This window comes from Microtus pennsylvanicus, chromosome 16 (assembly GCF_037038515.1).
Source record: "Microtus pennsylvanicus isolate mMicPen1 chromosome 16, mMicPen1.hap1, whole genome shotgun sequence".
NCBI lineage: Eukaryota > Metazoa > Chordata > Mammalia > Rodentia > Cricetidae > Microtus > Microtus pennsylvanicus.
In genome coordinates, this window is record NC_134594.1 from 48,967,500 (window position 1) to 48,989,581 (window position 22,082).

At 36.7% G+C, this 22,082-nt stretch overlaps 1 protein-coding gene across 5 annotated transcripts in view; it reads left to right on the forward strand.

The window, feature by feature from the left end:
• Lrba (LPS responsive beige-like anchor protein) overlaps positions 1 to 22,082 on the forward strand; it is a 478,393-nt gene that overhangs the window by 238,797 nt on the left and 217,514 nt on the right. For all 5 annotated transcript variants that reach the window (XM_075950353.1, XM_075950356.1, XM_075950355.1 and 2 more), the window contains exon 38: positions 15,475 to 15,599. In XM_075950353.1, coding sequence (XP_075806468.1) covers positions 15,475 to 15,599 — 125 coding nt within the window. The remainder of the gene's footprint in view (positions 1 to 15,474; positions 15,600 to 22,082) is intronic.

Genomic DNA, 22,082 nt, shown 5'->3' on the forward strand with positions numbered 1-22,082 from the left:
ACATTTTGCAGTTTTTCCCATCTTACGAATTCATTATAATTAGTTTTCATCCTCTGTGAAAAGCCACATTTATCTTTTTCAAAATATATGGACAAGATGATATTTTAAAATTTATTAGTTGACTATACTGGTCATCCTAGCTCCTTGGAAAACCGAGAAGTGATAGCAAGTTATAGGCCCCTTAAACTTCACAGTGAGACTGTCTCAAATTACTTAAAAGGGTATTTTGCCGCAGCATCATATGGATGCTAGTTAGAAACTTGGTCCCTGGCCATGTGAGACATTCCTGACCACTGTTAACATCCTGCACTCATTTCTACGTGTTGTAATAAGGAGCAGCGGGGCTACGTCTCCAGCATCCCGCCGCCCGCACGGCTAGCTTTACCCAAAATAATTACACGGAAACTGTATTCTTTTAAACACCGCTTGGCCCATTTCTATCTAGCCTCTTCTAGGCTAGCTCGCGCACCTGGACTAGCCCATTTCTAATAATATGCTGTAGCCCACGAGCTGGCTTACCAGGAATGATCTTAACCTGCATCTGCCTGGAGTGGGAAAATCATGGCGACTCTCTGACTCAGCTTCTTTCTCCCAGCCTTCTGTTCTGTTTACTCCACCCACCTATGTTTTAACCTATGAGGCCAAAGCAGTTTCTTTATTGCTTAACCAATGAAATCAACAGATTGATATATGACACTCCCACATCATCTATGCTTGTTAAAACTTGAGAAGCACTGCTCTATTATCTTAAAGGTACTTAGACATGCATGCATTTGCTGGTAAAGAGTTCTTTAAAAACCTATTTTATTAAACAAGTAAAAATGGGAATAAGCTATCAGAAAAGGAGTGTGTGTGTGTGTGTGTGTGTGTGTGTGTGTGTGTGTGTGTGTGTGTGAGAGAGAGAGAGAGAGAGAGAGAGAGAGAGAGAGAGAGAGAGAGAGAGAGAGAGAGTTTGTTGGTAGTTCAGTCCTTAGTACTGTGCCAAAACTTTTTTATTTAGGCTTTTGAGGCTGCACCTTTAATCCCAGCAACCAGAAGGCAGAGGCAAGTGAATGTCTGTGAGTGCAAAGTCAGCCTGGCATAGATAGCAAGTTCTGGTTTCCTGGTGTTAGGGAATATTATTTTCAGGTGTGCGACTTTTGTTTACACTGCATTTGTTTAACTCTGTGATGCTATGTTATGGTGGCTGTCTAGTCCTAATAAAGAGATGAATGGCCAGTAGCAATGGATAGGTGGGGCTGACATATATTATATATATATATATATATATATATATATATATATATATATATATATATATATGTCTGTTATATATATCAACTATATATTATATCTTATATATTATATATAAGGAGAAACGAGGAGAATGAGGAACAAGAGAATAAGGAGAGGAGAACATCAGGGACCACCCAATCACCTGGTCAGTCATGGAGAGAGAAGGAAAGAAAGGTATATAGAAATAGAGAAAGATAAAAGCCCAGAGGCAAAGGTAGTTGGGATAATTTAAGAAAACCTGGCAAGAAACAAGTCAAGATAAGGCCGGGTATTCATAACTAAGAGTAAGCCTCTGTGTGTGATTTATTTGGGAGCTGGGTGGCAGCCCCTCCCCTCCAAAAAGAAAAACAAAAAACCCAAAAGATTTAAACACCCACAGTGCACCGCGTCAGGAAGGTTTTGAAAGAGGAAGATCATGCCACCTTTGCTGATACCATAGTGGTTGTAATGTAGTCATATAGTCATAGTTCAGCTGCAGAAGACTGTGAAATATGGTCTATTTGTGTGACTAGGAAGAAGAGGGAATAGATGTTTAGTGAGCCCCTTCTCCTGTAGTTTTCTTCTAGGCAACTCAAATAAATCATCTTTAAAAACTAAAGTTACCTGCTTATCTTCCTTCCATTCTCCTTCCTTTCCGCCTTATTTCTTTTCCTGGTCCTGGGGATTGAGCATAGGGAGTATACCAAAGCGTGCACTGTACCACAAGCCATCCACTACCTTTAAAACTACATTTTGGCTTCTTGAGGTCTCCTTTATTCCTGCTAGCATACCAGTTAGTGTTATTTTTCAGGTTTCTTTAGACAACCATAAATTGAGATTTTTTTTCTGCTCCTTTTCATATTTATTGCCCAATGTCTGTACTAGAGAATCTTAGGCAGTTTCCATAATGTATTCCTAGGACAATAATCAGAAAATATGAAATCTTAAAATTTGTATTGAAGATGCTTCTTATCTTTTGAAATTATCCCAGTAACTTTTCCCCCTTAAAATAGATATTTTTTCTCATACAGTATATGCTGATTACAGTTTGACCTCCCTCCACTCCTCCTGCTTCCTCCCACCTCACCTCTCATCAGATCCACTCCCTTTCTGTCTCATTAGAAAAGAATAGGCTTCTAAGAGAAAACAGCAAAACATAACAAAGTAGAATAAAAAAAAAACAAAACCCATCACAACCAAAGTGAAGGAAAAGTGCCTAAGAGAAGGCACAAGAAGCAGAGACCCACTTCTTCACACACTTGGGAATCCCATGAGAATAATAAGCTGAAAGCTGTAATACATATGCAGAGGACCTGATGTGGACATGTGCGGGCCCTATGCTTGTTGCTTCGGTTTCTGAGTCCATCTGAGCATCGCTCATAAGATTTAGAGCAACTTGATCTCCTGGGGGCGGGGGTGAAACATGGATCTCCCTGGGAGGGGAAAATTTAGTAGATTTTATGGTTGTAGTGGGGTCAGGTAGGGGAGGGAAGGGGAAATGGTGGTGAGAGAGGGAATGGAATGTGGATAAAGATAGCTAGAATTGAGGGCCATTTGAAAACCTGAGTTGATGAAATGTCCTAAAATATGTGGAGGAGATACTAATGAAATATCCACATAATGGGGGAGATGGAGTCCCAACTGACTATTTCTTGTCCCCAAGCGAAGCTTCCAGTACCAAGAATGGGTTACAACCAGTTTAGATGTTGGCCACAGGGGTCCTATGAAAATCCCCAAACAACCCAGACTGTTTCCAAAAGTATAGGTTGCTTTCTACAAACTGATAAGACTCCATTGCTGAAGACAACATCCACACAACTCATGGAAAATGGAGAGGTCTAGTTGGTACCTGTGTAGAATCTTCATCCTAGCGCACTAGTAACTTTTTACTTATTTTCTCATTTCCAATGTTTCTTGCCTTAAATTTACTTGTTTTGGGTCCTCATGATCTCTGCAAAAATTGGCGTCATTCCAGCGATCCTGAACTGAAGGCTCAGGCAATGTTATGGACTGGAGGTAGGAGGGGAAGCTTGAGGTAGTGGGACAGTCTTGGTATAGACTGACTCAAAGTAGGTGAGAAATATCTGTAAGGTTTCCCCACTTCTTCCAGTAAGATTTCAGCAGGGAGGCCTGAAGAGGACCTAAATTCAGGCATCAGATAGAAACCTATGGTCAGGCTGGGAAGGCAGTACACAGAGTGTTACTGGCCAGGGGCCAGGAACCCTATTGCCTTTCCCCAAAACTTACAAAGAATTGGCTGTACATCAAGTCTGGTGCAGGGAAAGCTTTCTTCTCTGAAGCCGACAGGTAAAAAAAAGCCTTGGTCAGGCCAAGAAAGAGAAAGAGAGAGAGGGAGCGAGAGCGAGAGCGAGAGCGAGAGCGAGAGCGAGAGCGAGAGCGAGAGAGAGAGAGAGAGAGAGAGAGAGAGAGAGAGAGAGAGAGAGCAAGAGAGAGAGAGAGAAAGAAAGAAAGAAACCACACGTTTTTAAACAGAAGCTAGACTCCTCATTTTTTTAAGATTCAGCACTCTCCAATTTGCAAATTGTTCTTTGGCTACTTCTTGCTTTATATTCTCCAGGAATTCTTGGAATACTAAGCTGTAGCCTGCTCTTGGTTGTTTCTTACTTGCATAGCTTTTCCTTGTGTTATTTCCTAAGAAACAATGTTTTTCCTTTTCTTATTTTCCTGGAAAACATCTGGCAATACTGTGTGCCAATTCGTTGGTGAAGAAGCCTGTCTCTTGCTTTACACTATTCCCTACCTCCGTGTTCCTGTTGCACATTTTGCATGTAAATGTCTCTTCCTGCACGTATTTCTCTCAATGGACAATGAGGTCATTCAGAACGATGATTCTTCACTACAAAAATGAAAACGAAAACAAAACTTGAACCTGAGATTCCTGGCACAGATTATTGTGCTGTCATTGATGAGCAATAAGTATTTGTTGATAAGCGAATGAGTGCAATATGAGTATTGCATTTTTAGCATCTTATGGCGAGCCTGGTATTTTGTATTTATCTCATTTTGTATAGGACCATCTAAACATCTAATTCTAGTTCGCTGGACTTTGTACACTGATAAGAAGCTCTCTGAAAAATCCTGTATGCTCTCTGTGTATCAGTTCAAATTTAACCTTCTTTCAAGTATCCTTCTCAAGCATGTTCTGCTCTCCAATAGCTTTCCTAATTTCTTTCACCAGAGGTTAGCACGCCTTTCGTTGTTTTGGGTTTTTATACATACACTCTTAGGTGTTTGGTTTTCTCTTGGTCTTGGATTTTATGCCAAATAATATGTTTATTTCATCCTACTTGATTTTTATGTATCTTGGGTTTTCATTGCTGCAATAAACCTTGGGGAAGGACTCTCAAATCACATTCTATCACTGAGAGAATTTAGGGCAGGAATTCAAAGCAGGAACCAGTGGTGACAAGCTGATGCAGAGCTGTGAAGAAGCGTTGCTTACAGACTTGCTCAACTTACTGTTTTATAAGACCTAGGACTCCCAGCACAGAAGTGGTACCATCCCACATCAATCATTGATCAAGATAATACCCCATAGACTTGCCTACAGGCCACTCTTTTGGAAGCATTTTCTCAGTCCTGGTTACCTCTTCTCAGATGACCCTGGCAGCAACTTTGTTTCAGATAACAATTTTTTGACAGTGTTGTGTCAAGTTGACATAAAGCTAGCCAGCACACAAGGTTTTGAGTATTTTGTGATTAGAGGCTGTGTTGTCTTTATGTTCGTGTATCTTTTTTTATTTCAGTCAGGGTTTTCCAAATAGTAGTGATACTCAAAAAATAATCTGTAGATGAATAAGACATGCAGGATTGATAACTGAGAGCCAGGAGGGAAAAAAAAGTGAAATTCAGCAAAGGGGAGGAGGGGCAACAACATACTATCACTTCAAAATGTGAATAATTGCTGCAAAATTGAAAGAACCCGAATTTTTCCAGGAGATGACAGCAACTATTCAGACAACTGGCTTCCAACTGCTTTCAGATCCTGGAAGTGAAACTTAATAAGCCTTTTTTCCCCTGTGGATAGGAGCACATAGTTTTTGCTAATGCTTTAATTTATCTAGGTTGTAAAGCACAGGACACATATTTTTTCTTTGCTAGTTAATATCAGTTATTTGATTCTTATATTTTTCTGAGAGTTTTGGATTAAACACAGGATGTATTAGATTATGCTAGGTTGTTCCTACATACAAAACTTTGTTTATTTAAAAATAAAATATTTTATTGTAGAGAATGGCATTTCTTTGCTTTTTTTGTCTTTATACTTTTTAACTGTGTTAAGAACAACAACAAATCTGAGTCCTCAGCTTGAGAAAAAGGTGTTTCAAAATGTTTAAGCAACCTATCATAGAGATACCCAGAGATACATTTCTATGACTCTAAAGCTAGTTAAGTTGAAAATGAAGGTTAACTATTAAAATTAGTTAATTCTAGAAACATAATATAAAGAGCAAGACTCTGGCTCTGTAAGACCATTTTCTACATACACAGTGTTCAGTCCAATGATGTTCTTTCATAGTCTCATTTTTTTTTGTCTAGTGATTTATTGAAAACCTGGCACTAGAGAAATTCCTTGGAATTCACAAAGATGATCCCAGCTAAGACCCTAAGCAATAGAAGAGATAGTCCCCTGTAGTCAGACAGATGAATATCTTAAATATCACCATAGAACCTTCATCCAGCAACTGATGGAGACAGAGACAGAAACCCGCAGCAGAGCACTGGGCTGAGCTCCTAAAGTTCAGTTGAAGAGTGGCAGGAGTGAGAATATGAGCAAAAAAGTCAAGACCATGATGGGTTCACCCACTGAAACAGTCTGCCTGAGCTAATGGAGCTCACCAACTCCAGCCAGACAGGGAAGGAACAAGCTTAGGACCAAACTAGTCCCTCTGAATGTGGGTGACAGTTGTATGGCTGGGGCAGACTGCGGGGCCACAGGCAGTGGCACTAGGATTTTCCCCTACAGCTTGTACTGGCTTTTTGGGATCCTATTCTCTTTGGATGGATACCTTGCTCAGACCAGATATAGTTAGGAGGGCCTTCTCCTAAGCAACGCACCTTACCCTCTTTGTGGAGTGGATTGGGGGGGGGTTGGGGTTTGAGGGATAAGTGGGGGAAATGGGAAGAAGGGAGGCAGTGGGAACTTGGATTGGTATGTATAATGAGAAAAGATAGTTTGTTTTCTTTTTTAAAAAAATAAAATGAAATGAAAAAAGAAAACTGAGGAAATTTTCACATTCATCCTGGGCATATTTTAGTACAAGTTGAAATTCATAACAGTACTGCATAAAGGAAGGAACTTAGACTATTGATTAAGCTGATATATCAGTTAATAGGAAAACAAGACTTACCCTGTTTTAAAAATCAACTGTAGTTAATTATCATCAATAGGAGTAACTTGAGAGCAGGATAAATTTGGATTTTCAGTGACTTTTGTGCCTACTAAAACTTTCAATGAAAATTATAAAACTTTGGTGAAAAAAAATTGAAGAGCAGCCTCACTCCAAGAATGGAAAGATACTCCCCTTCATGTATTAATGTTGTTGAAATGTCTATACTACCTAATGCAGTCTATATATTCAATACATTACCTATCAAAATACCAGTAATGTTTCTCATAGAAGTAGGAAAAATAAAATTCTGAAATACACATGGAACCACAAGAACCTGAATATCCAACAGAACAAAACAGGAGGAACTGACTGTCTAACTTGAAAATGCGTCACAAATTTGTAGAGATCAAACATCAAGGTTTAGACATTTAAAAAGACGTACAAGGCAATGGAACAGAATAGAAATTCTAGATGAAAACTCACTTATCTACAGCCAGTCAATTTTTTTTTAATAAGTTGCTGTCTTGGGGCTTCTGTTGCTGTAGTGCAATATGATGACCAAAATCAATTTGGGGAGGTAAAGGTTTATTTCATTTATACTTTCATATCCCAGTTCATCATAGAAGGAGTCACGACAGGAATTTAAACAGGCCAGGAACTTGGAGGCTGGAGCCTGTTGTAGAGGCCTTGGGGGAGTGCTTCTTACAGGCTTGCTTTCCATGGCTTACTCTGTGTGTTTCTTTTAGCACCCAAGACTACCAGCCTAAGGGTGGCCTTGTCCACAGTGGGCTGGGACCTCCTCCATCAATCACTAATTTAGAAAATTCCCTACAGGCTTGCCTGCATCCTGATTTTTATGGAAGCATTGTTCTCAAGTGACCTTTCCACTTGAGATGACTTGTTGATTGTTTCAAGTTGACATAAACTAACTAGCATGGGTGTTAAGAACATATATTGGAGAAAGGATAGTTTCTGTAATAAGTGGTGTTTGGAAAATAAATTCATACTAAGAAGAGTGAAATTATTCTATTTCTCCCCTATTAACAAAAGTCAACTCTAAGTGAACTGAAGACTCAAGTCTACTTACTTCATGTCAGGCCTTAATAATAGCAAGGATTTTCCTTTAGAAAGTCTCTGCTGGGATTCTCAGTTGGAGGCTTTGGTTTTAACTGTGTTCCTTGCCCCTTTCATTAAGATTACACAGTGCATGGATTGCCTTCCTTGACTCACAGTTGGTACTTACTAAGCAGAGGTTTTCACTAATGTTTTCATATCTGCATGAAGGCACCATGGATTTTAGTTTGTGAGAATGCATTCACTCACATTGTATGATACCCTATTCTACCTGGCCATTATTTCACTGAGATTTATACGCAGGCTGAAACCCTTACAGAACATGGGCCCTTCCATCTTGTAGCTGACAGTGCATTGAAAATGTTCACTGTTTTTAAGGAATTATCATTTATTTAAGTTGTAGCTAATGTCTACCGTGAGTTTTTAAAATATGGAAATTGGAGTGTTCCAGATACAGGAATTTTAAAATACTTGGTTATACAAATCGAAGAACAAAATATGATGTGCTAAAATTCTCCAGGATGTGAGCTCTGCTCTGCCTGGAAGAATTTATTGCTGACTTCTGTTAAGGCCATCAAGATTTATCAGGTATTGTCACAGCAAAGTGGGTAAGATGGAAAACGGAAAAGTTTTCTAAAAGTATTGCATTGTGACAGCTTTCCCTTCTAAAACTAGCTTTCTTCTTTTTTTTTTTTTTTGACATAGATTGAAGTTACTTTAAAATGACACTAAAAACCAGTAGATAACAGTCACATATATCCAACTCATTTGACAGTAGATGTTAACTCATTTCTGTTAAAGTATTTGGGGTACTTATATCCATAACACTGATTTCAGTAATTAATGCTGTCTGAAACAATTTTACTCTAGTAAAACAGCATCTTTGAAACAATCTATATTAATAATTCAGCTCGAGCTTAATGAATTTATTCAGACTAATTTAAGTGTTTTTTATACATGGTTAATTAAAAAAACAATGCCTCACTTTGATTACAGAGCTCCTCCTGAGGTGAGCACTCTTTCCTGTAGCAGGCGACAGCCACTGTGCTCTGACCCCCATTATGGGTTTGGGCTTGACAGAGAGAAAGAAAAGACTCAGTGTGGTATGGGAAGGGCCAGGTAGGCTGCCCGGAGGACACTGGGTTGTATGTCATGCGATAACACAGAAGGAGCACTGCATTTTTCTTTTTCTTTCTTTTTTTTTTTACATTTTTCAGATTATTTTATTTGGAACATTAAAAAGGAATCAATAATAGCTATAGAACTTTGTCAATTCTACAATTATATGCCAAAGTGAAGCAAAACTTTGGTGAGAGGCATGTTTCAGGCAAGAAAAAAATTGTATCTAGGGTAAAAATTTATTGTTTACATCTTTTTTTTTATTGAGAAAATGAGAGAAAAAAAAACAAGTTTCCACCTCCTCCCAGCCTCCCATTTTCCCTCCCCCTCCTCCCACCCTTCTCCCCCTCCTCCCACCCTTTCCCCCCTCCCCCCACTCCTTTCCCCCTCCCTCTCCAGTCCAAAGAGCAGTCAGGGTTCCCTGCCCTGTGGTAAGTCCTAGGTCCTCCCCCCTCCGTCCATATCTAGGAAGGTGAACATCTAAATAGGCTAGGCTTCCACAAAGCCAGCACATTACGTAGGATCAAAACCCCTTGCCATTGTCCTTGGCGTCTCATCAGCTCTCATTGTTTGCCATGTTCAGAGAGTCCAGTTTTTTTTTTTTTTTAAAGTTGAGCATATACTTTTGTTGTATGATAGGGCCTCTCTTGGGTATATTCCCAAGAGTGGTATTGCTGGTTCCAGGGGTAGGTTTATCCCGAATTTCCTGAGAAACCGAAACACTGATTTCCAAAGTAGTTGCACAAGATTGCATTCCCACCAGCAATGGATGAGGGTACCCCTTCCTCCACAGCCTCTCCAGCAAAGGCTATCCTTGGTGTTTTTGATTTTAGCCATTCTGACGGGTATAAAATGGTATCTCAAAGGCCAAATTACTTATAAAGGTAAACCTATCAGACTTACACCTGACTTCTCCATGGAAACCATGAAAGCCAGAAGGTCCTGGATAGATGTACTGCAGAAACTGAGAGACCATGGATGCAAGCCCAGATTATTATACCCAGCCAAGCTTTCGTTCACTATAAATGGAGAAAATAAAATTTTCCAGGATAAAAACAAATTTAAACAATACGCAGCCACAAATCCAGCCTTACAGAAAGTAATTGAAGGAAAATCACTATCCCAGGAGTCCAACAATGACCACAATAACTCAGACATCTAGAGACCCTTCACCAACAAAAATCAAAGAAGGGAAACACACAAACTCTACGGCTAAAAAAAAATGACCGGAGTTAACAACCACTGGTCATTAATATCACTTAATGTCAATGGTCTCAACTCACCTATAAAAAGGCACAGGCTAAGGGATTGGATACGAAAACAGGATCCAACATTCTGCTGTTTACAAGAAACACACCTCAACCACAAAGACAGGCACCTACTCAGAATAAAGGGCTGGGAAAAGGCCTATCAAGCAAATGGACCTAAGAAACAAGCAGGTGTGGCCATACTAATCTCTAGCACTGCATTTTTCTACAGCACACCATCTACACAAAATTTGCTCTGAAAAGTCCCTTTGGAGTTGTGATGCCCACTAGCTGTATAGAAGAGTCTCTGCACAATCACACATAATTTCATGAATTTTTATTTATTTTCATATTTATATTCTCCATGGTGTCATCTTAATAAATTTTTGTTTCAAACACTGTCTCAAGGTGAATATTTAATAATTAGTATTAGAATATATTTTAATCTTGTGTTAGATTACATACCCATCCATTTACTGTATTTTAATTTCCTGATTAACTTCCTATACTTTCTCTAAAGAGAACTAAACTTTAAATCTCATGTAATTTGTGTGCGCAAAATAGTAATCAGATTCTACATGTTACACTGTACATTTAGTGAATGAATATAAATTCTGCCTTACTGGTTTTTTTTAATACTTCCTTTTTGGCTGATTCATAGTTGGTTCGCTATAATGCATCTATGACCTGATGCAGTCACTGATAGAGTAAATCAATCATGTATTGATGCATGAGTATATTTACTTCTCAGAGTTCAGAAGTCTTTTCAGTTTTGTTTCTACAATGGGGAGTCTCTATTCCACATCTTAAATTTGGAAGTAGCATTTTATATTCTTTTATGTAGCTTGTCCTGATACATAAAAGGTGTTGTGTGTATAACACATGTATGTGAAGGGATTTTGTGTGTGTGTGTGTGTGTGTGTGTGTGTGTGTGTGTGTGTAAGAAAAAGAGAACTACAAAATTTATAGATAACTAAATTGAGCACCAAACAGTTGAGTGAGGCCACCCAGACCAGAAATACACATGTCAAATGCTGTCTCTTATTTCTGAATCTCAGCTTTGAATCTTCAGATATGTGTGTTCATTTGGAATATCCATTGAAGTCATGAAATTAGTAAGGGCCTATAGGGTTGGGAGAGATAAACATACTGGTATAAAGGGGAATGATGGATCAGAAAAGGGTAAATAAAAAGTGAGTTAGGAGTACAAGGAATGCACTAGGGATAACTAACATTAAAGGCATTTAGAAAAAGTCATATGGAAATCTGTTACTGTAGAAGATGTCATTTTTGAGGAGCAAGCAACCTTGTTTTTGAGAGCATAACTTACTGGTCATTGGGGCTTGCTGATTAAACTAAACCTGCTGACTCGTGAGCCCCAGCTATCTGAGTGTCTCTGTCTCCTTTGCACTGGTATAACAAGCATACATCACTACTCCTAGCCCTTTATATGAGTGATGGAGATTAAATTCAGGTCCTCATATTTTCAGGGCATGTATGTCACTGACTGAGCAAAGTCACCAGCCTTGGTGAAAGTATCTATATCTGTATCTGTATCTATCTATCTATTTGTATATAAAAAGAATGCAATTGGTTGATTTATAAAAGCCCATTATACTTACATGGTTGTTTTAGTTTCAGACTTTGGAATTTAGTCAAAGAATGAAAAAAAAACAAAAGATAAGCAAGCATTGAATTTCAGGACTATCATTAACTTTTTAAAGCCAGAGAGTCTCTAAAATGAAAGACTTTTAGTACTTCGAGATTGTGTTCCACAGTGTGATATATGGGTGTGTTTTCACATCCGTATGTATATTCACATGGCTGTGTGTACCTGGTGTGTGTGTGGGGGGGAGGAGGGGTGTCAGAAAACCATAACGGATGTCTCCCATTATTGCTCTCTACGTTGTCCTTTGAGGCAGGATCTCTCACTCAATCTGGAGTTCTCGGACTTGGTTAAACTGGCTCCAGAGATCTTTCTTCATCTTTGCGTCTCCACCTCCCAGAGGCAACACGTCTGGAGCCACGATATTTATGTGGGTGCAGAGGATTCCAGCTTGGGTTCTTAGGCTTGCGCGGTGATCACTTTATCCACAGACCCTTCCCCCTCTGTACAGCATCTCTATACAGGCACCTCCCCCTCTGTACAGCATCTCTGTACAGGTACACCGTGTCTTCTAAAGTATTCAGTATTCCAGCTCTTACCAAACATAGGCTCATACCATCAGTTTGAATATCTTTGGAATCTTACTGAAAACAGGACTAGGTCTACTGCTATGTAAATGACTTTAAATATGCTAGTAATTCCTAACATCGTGAAAAAAATGTGAGTGTGACTTTTTTCCCTTCAAAGAATTAGATAATGCCATTTTTCCACCAATGAGACTAATAGCTAGCTAGTTGTTGATTGGAAGTAGATTCTTCTAGGACTTTATATGCTACTTTACATTGGACATTGATTTCTGTGGAGCTTCTGGGAAAAAATGTTTTGAAATTATCGGTCTCTTTTGGTGATCCCCTTGTTTATAAAACATAGATTCTTTTCTCATACAATACAATCTGAATGCAGTTTCCCCTCCTTCTCATCCCCGGTCCTCTCCCATGTGGATCCACTCCCTTTATGTCTCTCATTAGGAAAGAACAGATTTCTAAGAAATAACAACAAAACATAAAATAAAATTTGCAATAAGAGAAAAACAAAAGCTTGATGATTTTTAAAAATACTTTCTACGTACATGTTCTGAAATGAGTGATACTAGCTCTGTCTTCAAATTTTCTTAACCAAATGATGTTGAGAAGATGCTTTTTAAGTGATAATGGGTCCAGTAGTTTATAAATATTGGAGTGCTAATGTGCACAGCTCCTTGTTTGGACTGCATCTTAGTATTTTTCAGTTTTAATAAAATATTCATATTTGAGATGTACAGACATATAACTAACAAATTAAACTTATCTTTACAAGCTTTTCCTATGTGATTTAATGTTCAGTTCCTAGTGTGTTGTGATTATATTTTGTCAGCCCAAAGTCACCTGTTTGGCTTATATTTTAAAGTAATTTTATGAACTTATATATAGCTATTTTATTTTTATTTCCTTTTTACTTTGGTTAATATTCATATGAACACTCTGAGTTACAGGCCAATTTGTGAATAATTTCATAGTTTGCACGAATTTTCTGCTACGTAATAAATATTACTCTGCAAGTGCTTTAGTAGACATTGGATTTGATTTCACTATATGCATTATAATGAAATCTATTGTTGCCTAATTTAGTAATAATTTTGTCATAGCAAGTTAACATCTCTTATAATTTTAATTGTTATCAAGAAGAATGACATCATTTACTTTGACAGAAAATGTAGAAAGATGGATTAATGACAAATTAATAATTTACTACCTTTGCATAAAACTGAAGCATAGGGTATTAGAAGGATTGATGGCACAAAAGGTTAACAAATTTTAGCAGCTTTCATTAGCTTTACACCATCATATGTTTGTGGTACTGACTGAAATAGGCTATATAGCAAATCTCAGTCTAGGGAACTAATTACTTGTGCCGATTGCCGCACTGATGAATAGACCCTCATTGTATCATTCCCCTGAAGACAAGGAGCAGCCTGTGATTCACGACTGCATCCTGGCTGATATTTGATAATAATTTTAACAGATAAATGTAGGAAGGCAGAATGATGAAGTGCCTATCCAAGCTCCATGACTCTCAAAGCCATGCACATAACCATCTGGGTACTGTCTCTTTTCTTCTCAACTAAGGGGATTTCATTTCATTAACTGAATTCGAACAACTGTTCTCTTTTGCTTGTATATCTAGTTTGTATAATCTTATATTTATTTTTAAATTGTATTGTTGTATTAGTTTTGATTTAAAGCTTGGTACTAAAGCAATGAAATAAAGAGTAAGTGAGTTTCAGTTTTCCTTTTTTGAGGACTGTAATACTCAAACATTTTTGTATTTCATTTCTATATCCTTGCTCCTTTTCGGGCATGACCAACATCAACAAAGGAAGTGTTTGATGTTCTCATTGTCTCTTTTATATTCTCTGAAAAGGGCATTGGATTCCTGCTGTTTTAAAATATTTTCTTTAAGTAATATACTCTTTGTTGTTCATGCTTTTACAACTTAATTTTTAACCAATTAAATATACTTGTTACAAATCTATTTTTCTAGATGGTATCTTTAAAACATCATAACAAGGTTGACTTTATTTGGGTATTTTAGGATAGTCAGCTGGTAAAGAGTATTAATTTGTCATAGCTGACAGGTACAGTTTTATTAGCTCATGAAATACAAGTAAGATTTTTTATTAGTTATTCCTGCAGAAGTTTTAATTATAAATATGTTTCTATTTCATTTTTGAAAGTTACAGGTTTTCATGCTATACATCTTTAGTGTATAAATATATTCTCCTGAGTTGTAACAGAAATAAACCTCTATATGAGTATTTTCCTTATAAAATATTTCCAGCATGCTAGGACATGAGTATTTAACAGCAGAGAAAGTTGACATTTATGTGTTGCCATATAAAAGATCTATGTAATTGGGGAAAATATCATAGAACTTGGATTTTAAAAATAAATTTCCAAAAGTATGCATTCAATATAGTAATTATCGCACATCATATAGCATGTAGTTTTTAATTAAATAGAATAACAGGCTACATAAAACAGAAATTCAATCTGATTTGCCTGAAAATAGATTGCTATTTCACTCCACAAGAATGGTTTATTTAAAAACAGTAAATGGAGAAGAAATGCATTTTCTTGTGTTGTTCTAAGCCTCAGGGGCTAAATGTAATGAATATTTTAAGAGATTATTTTAATTAAATTCCTGCACATCTAAACAGAGTAATATTTTATTATCACATACATAACCATGTAACTGAGATATTCATTAAAGTTAACACTTTCTGGACCAAGAATTCATCGTATGATTTACTGACCTTGTGCAAAAAGGCACAAATTAGGAAGAAAAATGAAGGGGGACAGACTTTGATTAATATAGGTAATGCTATACCATATTTATAATAGCCTTTTCCCTATTCTGGTTTATAAATGCAGCCACAGAGAAAGGTGCCCTGCTGAGGCTGAAATGAGGCTGAAATCAGAGCACATGCCACCAGAGTGTGGGGAAACTGATCACATTGTCAGCAATTCATTCAAAATGATGTATTTAGTGCTCACTTCACCTTCCAAGAAAAGGAAAAGGAGTTCCTTAGACTAGAAGGTGATATTGTTATTTTCAAGGACATACCTAACTTAAAGATTGCAGAGTGTGAGATGGAGGGAGAATTAAGAGGAAGGAGAGGGGGGGAAAGGCAGAGCAAACAAGGAGAGCTCTATGCAGAAAGTCCGTGCTTCCACGCTGTTTGATAATTGCTAACATATGTGGCGTCTCTGTTTCATTGTAGTCGTCCTCGTGAGTTCTGGCGCCTTGACTACTGGGAAGATGACTTGAGGCGCCGGCGACGATTTGTGCCTAACCCTCTAGGATCGACACATCCTGAAGCGACACTAAAAACAGCCGTGGAACATGGTCAGTGTTTAAGCCATTCCTTCAAGTAGTAGTAGGTACCGCACTTGGTGAAGAAGAGTTCAGCTTTTTAATTACAGGGCATGGCAGAACTGTCCAACACCACATTTAACAGTGCCTTGCCCCACAAGGGGGAGGGAGACGCACTTTGTATAGGATCCCATGAAATTATGGTGTCAAGTGTACTTATTTGTTACAGTACACATACAAAACTTAGTTAACATGAACCATTGTTTCAAAGTACAGGGCTAAAGTATTTGTCCTTTTAAGCAACACTTTCTTTCAGCTTTGAGTAAATGAATCCTGCAAGCCCAACTTGAATTCGTGAGCATAAGACGCACGTAATTTACAAACCAAACAGGTTTCCGTGTACTGTCCTGTATGCACAGTTCTCCTCCAGCAGGGGTGTGATAATAAATGTCCAAGTGCCTCAGTACTTGCTAAACCTTGATTTGCAGTTGTGATTGATGGTCATGGACAAGAGAATAGACATTATTTTCATATGTTCCTATTCGGTACCAACTTGTTTTCAGAGCTTAACAAAACACTCCCCGTCTTTGTTATGAAGCATATGATGGTGATTCAGTTTATGTAGAAACTGAAACAGCCAGACAGGGTCTCTTGCATTGGAAATATGCTCTGTGTAGTCAGAGAACAACACTTGCGACTTCATGAAGTTCTGAAAGCCAGTTAAAACATAGTAAGAAGAAACGCCCCTCTCTATATTAAAATTACTTTATTTCTGCAAAATATAAATTGGTTAAGGTGGATATCATCTGACCCCTCATTAGGATATGCATTTAACATGCTGCAGTTTGTAATTAAATGGCAATGAATGCCACAAATAAATAAATGTTAAATCATATCCAGTAGAGATATTAAGAATTTTCTTTGATTTCTATTGTTTTTAATTGGCACAAAGAAATCATGTATTTATGCGGTATCATGTCATGTTTCAATGCAGGTGATGATATTAAGAATTTAGATTAAAAATCTGTAGTCTTGGGTTTGGCCTCAGTCAGGCTGTTTAACCTCTTGCACTCATCCTTAAAGAGCCATTTCTGGAAGAGAATGTCTACAATATGTCATCAGATATAACACCGAATGTGACATCGGTCTGTTAAAATAAATGATCATACCGAGAATAGTCAATAACAAAGTGATCTAAAAGCAGTAATAGTCTCTGGGCCCTGTGTCTTCAACTCGGGAAGGGGGTGGGTGGGGAAGGGGAAGAGATGTAGAATTGATTAGCCTGCTTTGCTGTGAAGGGTCATGCTCTTTTTGTGTGATGGTGTAGACTTCAGAGTTACACATTTTCTCTCCTTTAACTTTTGTGGTTAATGATACTATTCATTAAGAAAAGTTTGCAATTTTATCCTTTTCTGCCATGCAGATTTTGTTGGATGTGTTTAAATTTTAATAACATTTTTCTATTCTAAACTCTCACTTAACATTAAGTTGTGAGTTCTGGCGTCTATGGTAACCATATACTGTTTCCTTTTACATCAGGAAGGGTAGGATTTGGTTTATAAAATTACATATTGGAAACTGATTATCCTTTATTCTCAAGTATCAGTAACTGAATCCAAAATGCAGTAGTATAGGTTAAATATAGAAGTAATTTAAATATATTCCTATACAAATAGTACATTTTACCACTTTGAAGTATTAGGTGATTCTTACTGGATAAATTTTAATTATTGTTGAACGTCACCTTTTAAAATAAAATGTTAACTTTTTAAATTCTAAGCACCTGCAGTAGTATTTATTCGCAATACCTAAGTAAGATTTTTGGGCCTATTTAGACACAGATGTCATTGTACTTATTCTAGGTCGTAATTAAATGTTAATATATATCTTTATTTGATTGTGAATATTTGATAGAATCAAAGGTATACTATGTGATTCTTTTATTTACTAATATCTTATATAAATTGTATAATGATTAACTGTAAAATGCATAGAACATTTTTTTAAAAAACAGTCAGATGTGTGTCCCGCAGAGGTATTATAATTAAGGATATAGATTATGTTTGATACAGTATATTTATTACTTGCGTGTTAGGTACCTATTTAGTATAATCTTCGGTAAAAATATAAAAGCTGTATTTTATTGTTTGTGTGTTTGTATTATTTTAAATGACAAAGCACACGATTCTGAAACTCAACATATAGATTGTAGTGTATTTGATGTCAGCATAATTTATGCTAATATGATATGAGCAAAGAGCTTAATTTTAACTTGATTTTATTAAGTTAAATAACTTATCAAGTTGGCATTCAATCTTGGTCTTGTGTTAACTGTGAAATTTTGTCTTTGAATACTTCCTACAACGCAGTAGGAGCTGTTCCGTGGCTGCTGTGTGGGTGTTATACTGCTTATGACTTCTTTTACTTATAACTCATTTATCTAAGGAGACAGACATTTTAAAAATGCAGAATCTTGGAACATCTTGAGTTGTATTATCATTACTAAAGAAAGGCATCTGAATAGAATTGCCGCTGGATATTAGTGATGTATTTTGGTAGTGTGAGCCATCTTTTTTACAGATTGATTTGGTTTGAAGGAAAGCCTCTGGTGTAAAGGTGGCAGAGTAAATACCTGAAGAGTGATGTTCCCTGTTGGCTCGATCAATACCAGCCCCATGACTCTACTTCTGGCTATCTTCTAGTTAAAAACAAATTTTTTAATTCTGACAATTTAATTGCCCTTCCCAAGTTCACATTAACTTGCTTGGGGAAAAGAGCTTTAGGTAATTTTTCAAGTAGAGACCCTCCAAAGTGGCTATTTATAAAAGTCGTGTTATAATGGGAGATTCTTTTAACTTTGCAGAAGCTGAATTATGTTTTAAAATTAAAGTGAATATTTTCTCTTATAAGTAAATGTTGTTCATGGATATTAGCATCAGCGAGAAAACATGGGCATTTGGTTCTTGAGGACATTTTCTTCTATTTACAGTTTTCACATTTGCTGTAAGTCTGTCATAATGGTTCCTCGCGTATTTCCAATGCACTGAGTCCTGTGTGCCAGTTCTTTATGATCATTGTGTTTCAGACCTAGAAGGATCCAGAGGCTCAAGTGTAGCCTTTTTATTTAGAGATAAGGAAACTGAGGTAAGGAAGGGCACACACAGCACAGGTTAGCAAGGACCCGGTGGGTTTTCAAATCAGTGTCATTGTCTTCATGGAAGCTTAATCCTCAAAGCCATGTAAGATATGTTTAAATGACAGATTTTTTTGTAACTCAGCTGTTAAAACTGTTTAGTACCAGAATCTGATTTAATTCGAGACATTTTTGTTTGTAAAGAGTTTGCATGACGCCGGAAGTATATGTGGAGTATTTAGCTTTAAGAGTATGCTGTTAATATATAGAATGCTACTAAAACCCATTTGGATTCCTAAGGATAACAAATCATGAAAAGATCCTAAATCAGACCATTTTCCTGGTAGTTTCAGCAATGTTATTTACTGTTGTTCTCTGTGAGATCAGTGTACACCAGGTGTTAGATCTAAAACTTTTAGGGAGCCCACTATCATTAGGATGAGTGCTTGGATTTAAAAAAAAAAGTATCCTTTGTACTTTCAGGCAGATTTTCTAGAGTATTTTTTATTGGCTCGAAGCCCTGAGGAAGTAAACTATAGAGAAGGTCTAGTTAGAGAAGGTAATAGCTGACTGAGGTACTCCGTGTGTCACTGCACAGAGTACAGTTACAGCATTTGCTTCACAACACACTCATGGATGCCCGTATTCATTTTGTGTGTTTGATGTCATATCTTTAATCCAATTGTAATTTTGTTTTCTGAAGCAAAGTAGCTCTTTCTTAAGACATAAACCTCTTTCCCTGAAACATGGACTACTGAAGACTCTTGTTTCTTGCTCAGTGGATGTTTGATAGAAAATTCATATTTCCTGTGTTTACAGTTATATACTTTAATTTTACTTACCTGCTCTGATGTATAGATAGATACATAACTTCATGACGGCACCTTACTCTCAAGAACGTGAATTTTGTATTTTGGGCACCAGCCTCTTTTTTAGGCTTCTCTTAGCTTCAGTGAAGTAAAAATATTTTAATGATGCCACTTTGAATAAACTTCTTTAATTCTGTGTAACAATGTCGTTGATTACTAATTTAGCTTAAATACTAAAATAAAATATGGCATTAGATAAATGTAGTTAGTTAAGTTATTAAAATATGAACAATGATCATGTTCAATAAAATTTTTAATAGCAGAAATTATCTGACTTACACTTTAAATTTGAAACAACGGTATGTTCCTATTTTCATCCAATTAGGCATTTATACTTCAGAATAATTGATACTTATTTATCATTGTTGATTGACTAAAAAAAGCAAATTTAAGTTAAAACTAGATCCTTCCTTAGAACATATAAACATGACAATTATCTTTTACTTTATCCTTGGGAAAGTTTTGTTCTAATTTTGAAGAAAGAATTCCCTAGCAGAAGGCTATTAGACCACTGAGGACTGGGCCCCCGCGCATGTGGTGTGTATTAGAGAACTGTTGGTAATTTTACTGCTGCTCGCTTAAAATCCTCCAGGGGGAGTTAATTACAGGAAGGCCATTCTAAATATCAGTAAGCTGCATACTTTCTAGGACAAGAGGTTTTTCAGTTGAGATTGAACAATTCCAGAATCTGGGCTTGTAAAAATAAGTAAATAAATAAATTAAAGTGGCTCTTTGTATGCATTTAGTGCATTTTACTACAGAAATTTTTTCACAAAACTATTTAATTCAAAAGTTGCTTTGTTTTAGTATGAGTCAGCATGATGAGAACATATTTAAAAACTTTCAAGTCCCAGTTGGGTAGGATAGCACTTTATATTTTTAGCAGCTATTTAAAGGAAGGAATTTATTTATCGAACTGTTTTAAGCCATTGCATATTGCTACCAAGAACTGTGTTTTTTGTAAATATTTACAGATTAAATGGCTTTCCTTTTCAAATAAACTTGGTTTATTTCATGATCTGTATGGCAGTGACCCTGTAGGGTGTAGTGGATGCAATACTTTATCCCTCGTTTGATATCAAATTTAGCTTTTGAATTTTTTAACTCGTAATTCTTACTTGGTCTTTTAAATTCACCACGAGAAGCAAAGAATTAGTAAATTAAAAAGACATTCACATTTGCACAGTGGTTTTTCTTTTCTGCTGTCTTCTGTCCAAGAGCTGGTGTGGCCCAGGGGCTTGACCTCCAAGTCCAGCACCACCAGGCCTGTTTCTGTGTCTTGTCTGCAGTCATCATGGGTCCTTTTACCTTAGGCAAATTATATAACCTCCCTGGGTCTGTTTTCTTACCTGGAATCGAGGAATTAGAAGGCTCCTAAGGATGAAATGAGTTAAGTGTGTAAAATATTTTCATCATATAGTAAATGCTATGTAATCTTATCCTTATTTGTTGTATTTTTGCTTTGAAGAAAGTTATAAATTAAAAAAATAAAAAGAAAGTAGCACACCAGTTCTGTACCAAAATCTAACTGGTGAACGAAAATGTCTTATAATTTAATGTGTAACGGGAGCTTAGATGCTTTCTTTTGAGTTTCTCACTAGACAGTTTTTGTTCTTGTTTTGTTTTTTTAGTCAAGTTGCTTATATGTTAGTAAGATCTTGTTTGAATTAAGACAATTTTTATTTTAGTGTAGGGAATCTATATTATTTATTGTAAACAATGTTAAAGAACCATGGTGCTGTTTTTTTTCTAAAATGGTAGTAATTGGTATGTTTCCCTGTAGGTTTGGAAAAATAAAGGAATTTTAATATTAAATATTAAACATTTAATATTAAACTTTTCAAATATTTACTGAGATTTCCATTTGTACACCTTACTATGCTATATTGCAGAGATGAAAAAAATGAAATTTTATTTACTTGTACAATGCATTCAAAGCTAAATACAGAACGTTTCTTCCTATGACTTCCTTATTAAATATAAAAGCCTCATATTCCATTTAGTGCCATAAATCTTACATGTTAATGATATACATGATTAATTCACAATAAATATAAAATAAAACATAACTCTAAACCAGTGGTTCTCAACCTTTCTAATGCTACAATCCCTTTTTTCAGTTTCTCATGTTGTGGTGACACCCAAACATAAAATTATTTCGTTGTTACTTCATAAGTGTAATTTTGCTACTGTTATGAGTCGTAATGTAAATATCTGAAATACAGGATATTTGATATGCGTCCCCCAGAGGGATTGCAACCCATAGGTTGCGGAAGGTCGCTTCAAACCATGGCTTTATTCCTTGAACCTTATTCTGGGCAGAAACCGTGGTAGGGCAAAAGCCTCACCATTGGATTTCCCTATCAGTAGCCCCAGCCTGGGTGGATCAGGTGCTTCACATCCCTAGCTGGAAACAGGTCCTGAACTTTCTCTTCTGTGACAGTATTCAGAGAAATTGAAGGCTAGGAAAGACACACCATTCTTTGAGCTTTCTCAAACAAGCCCTAGCTGATT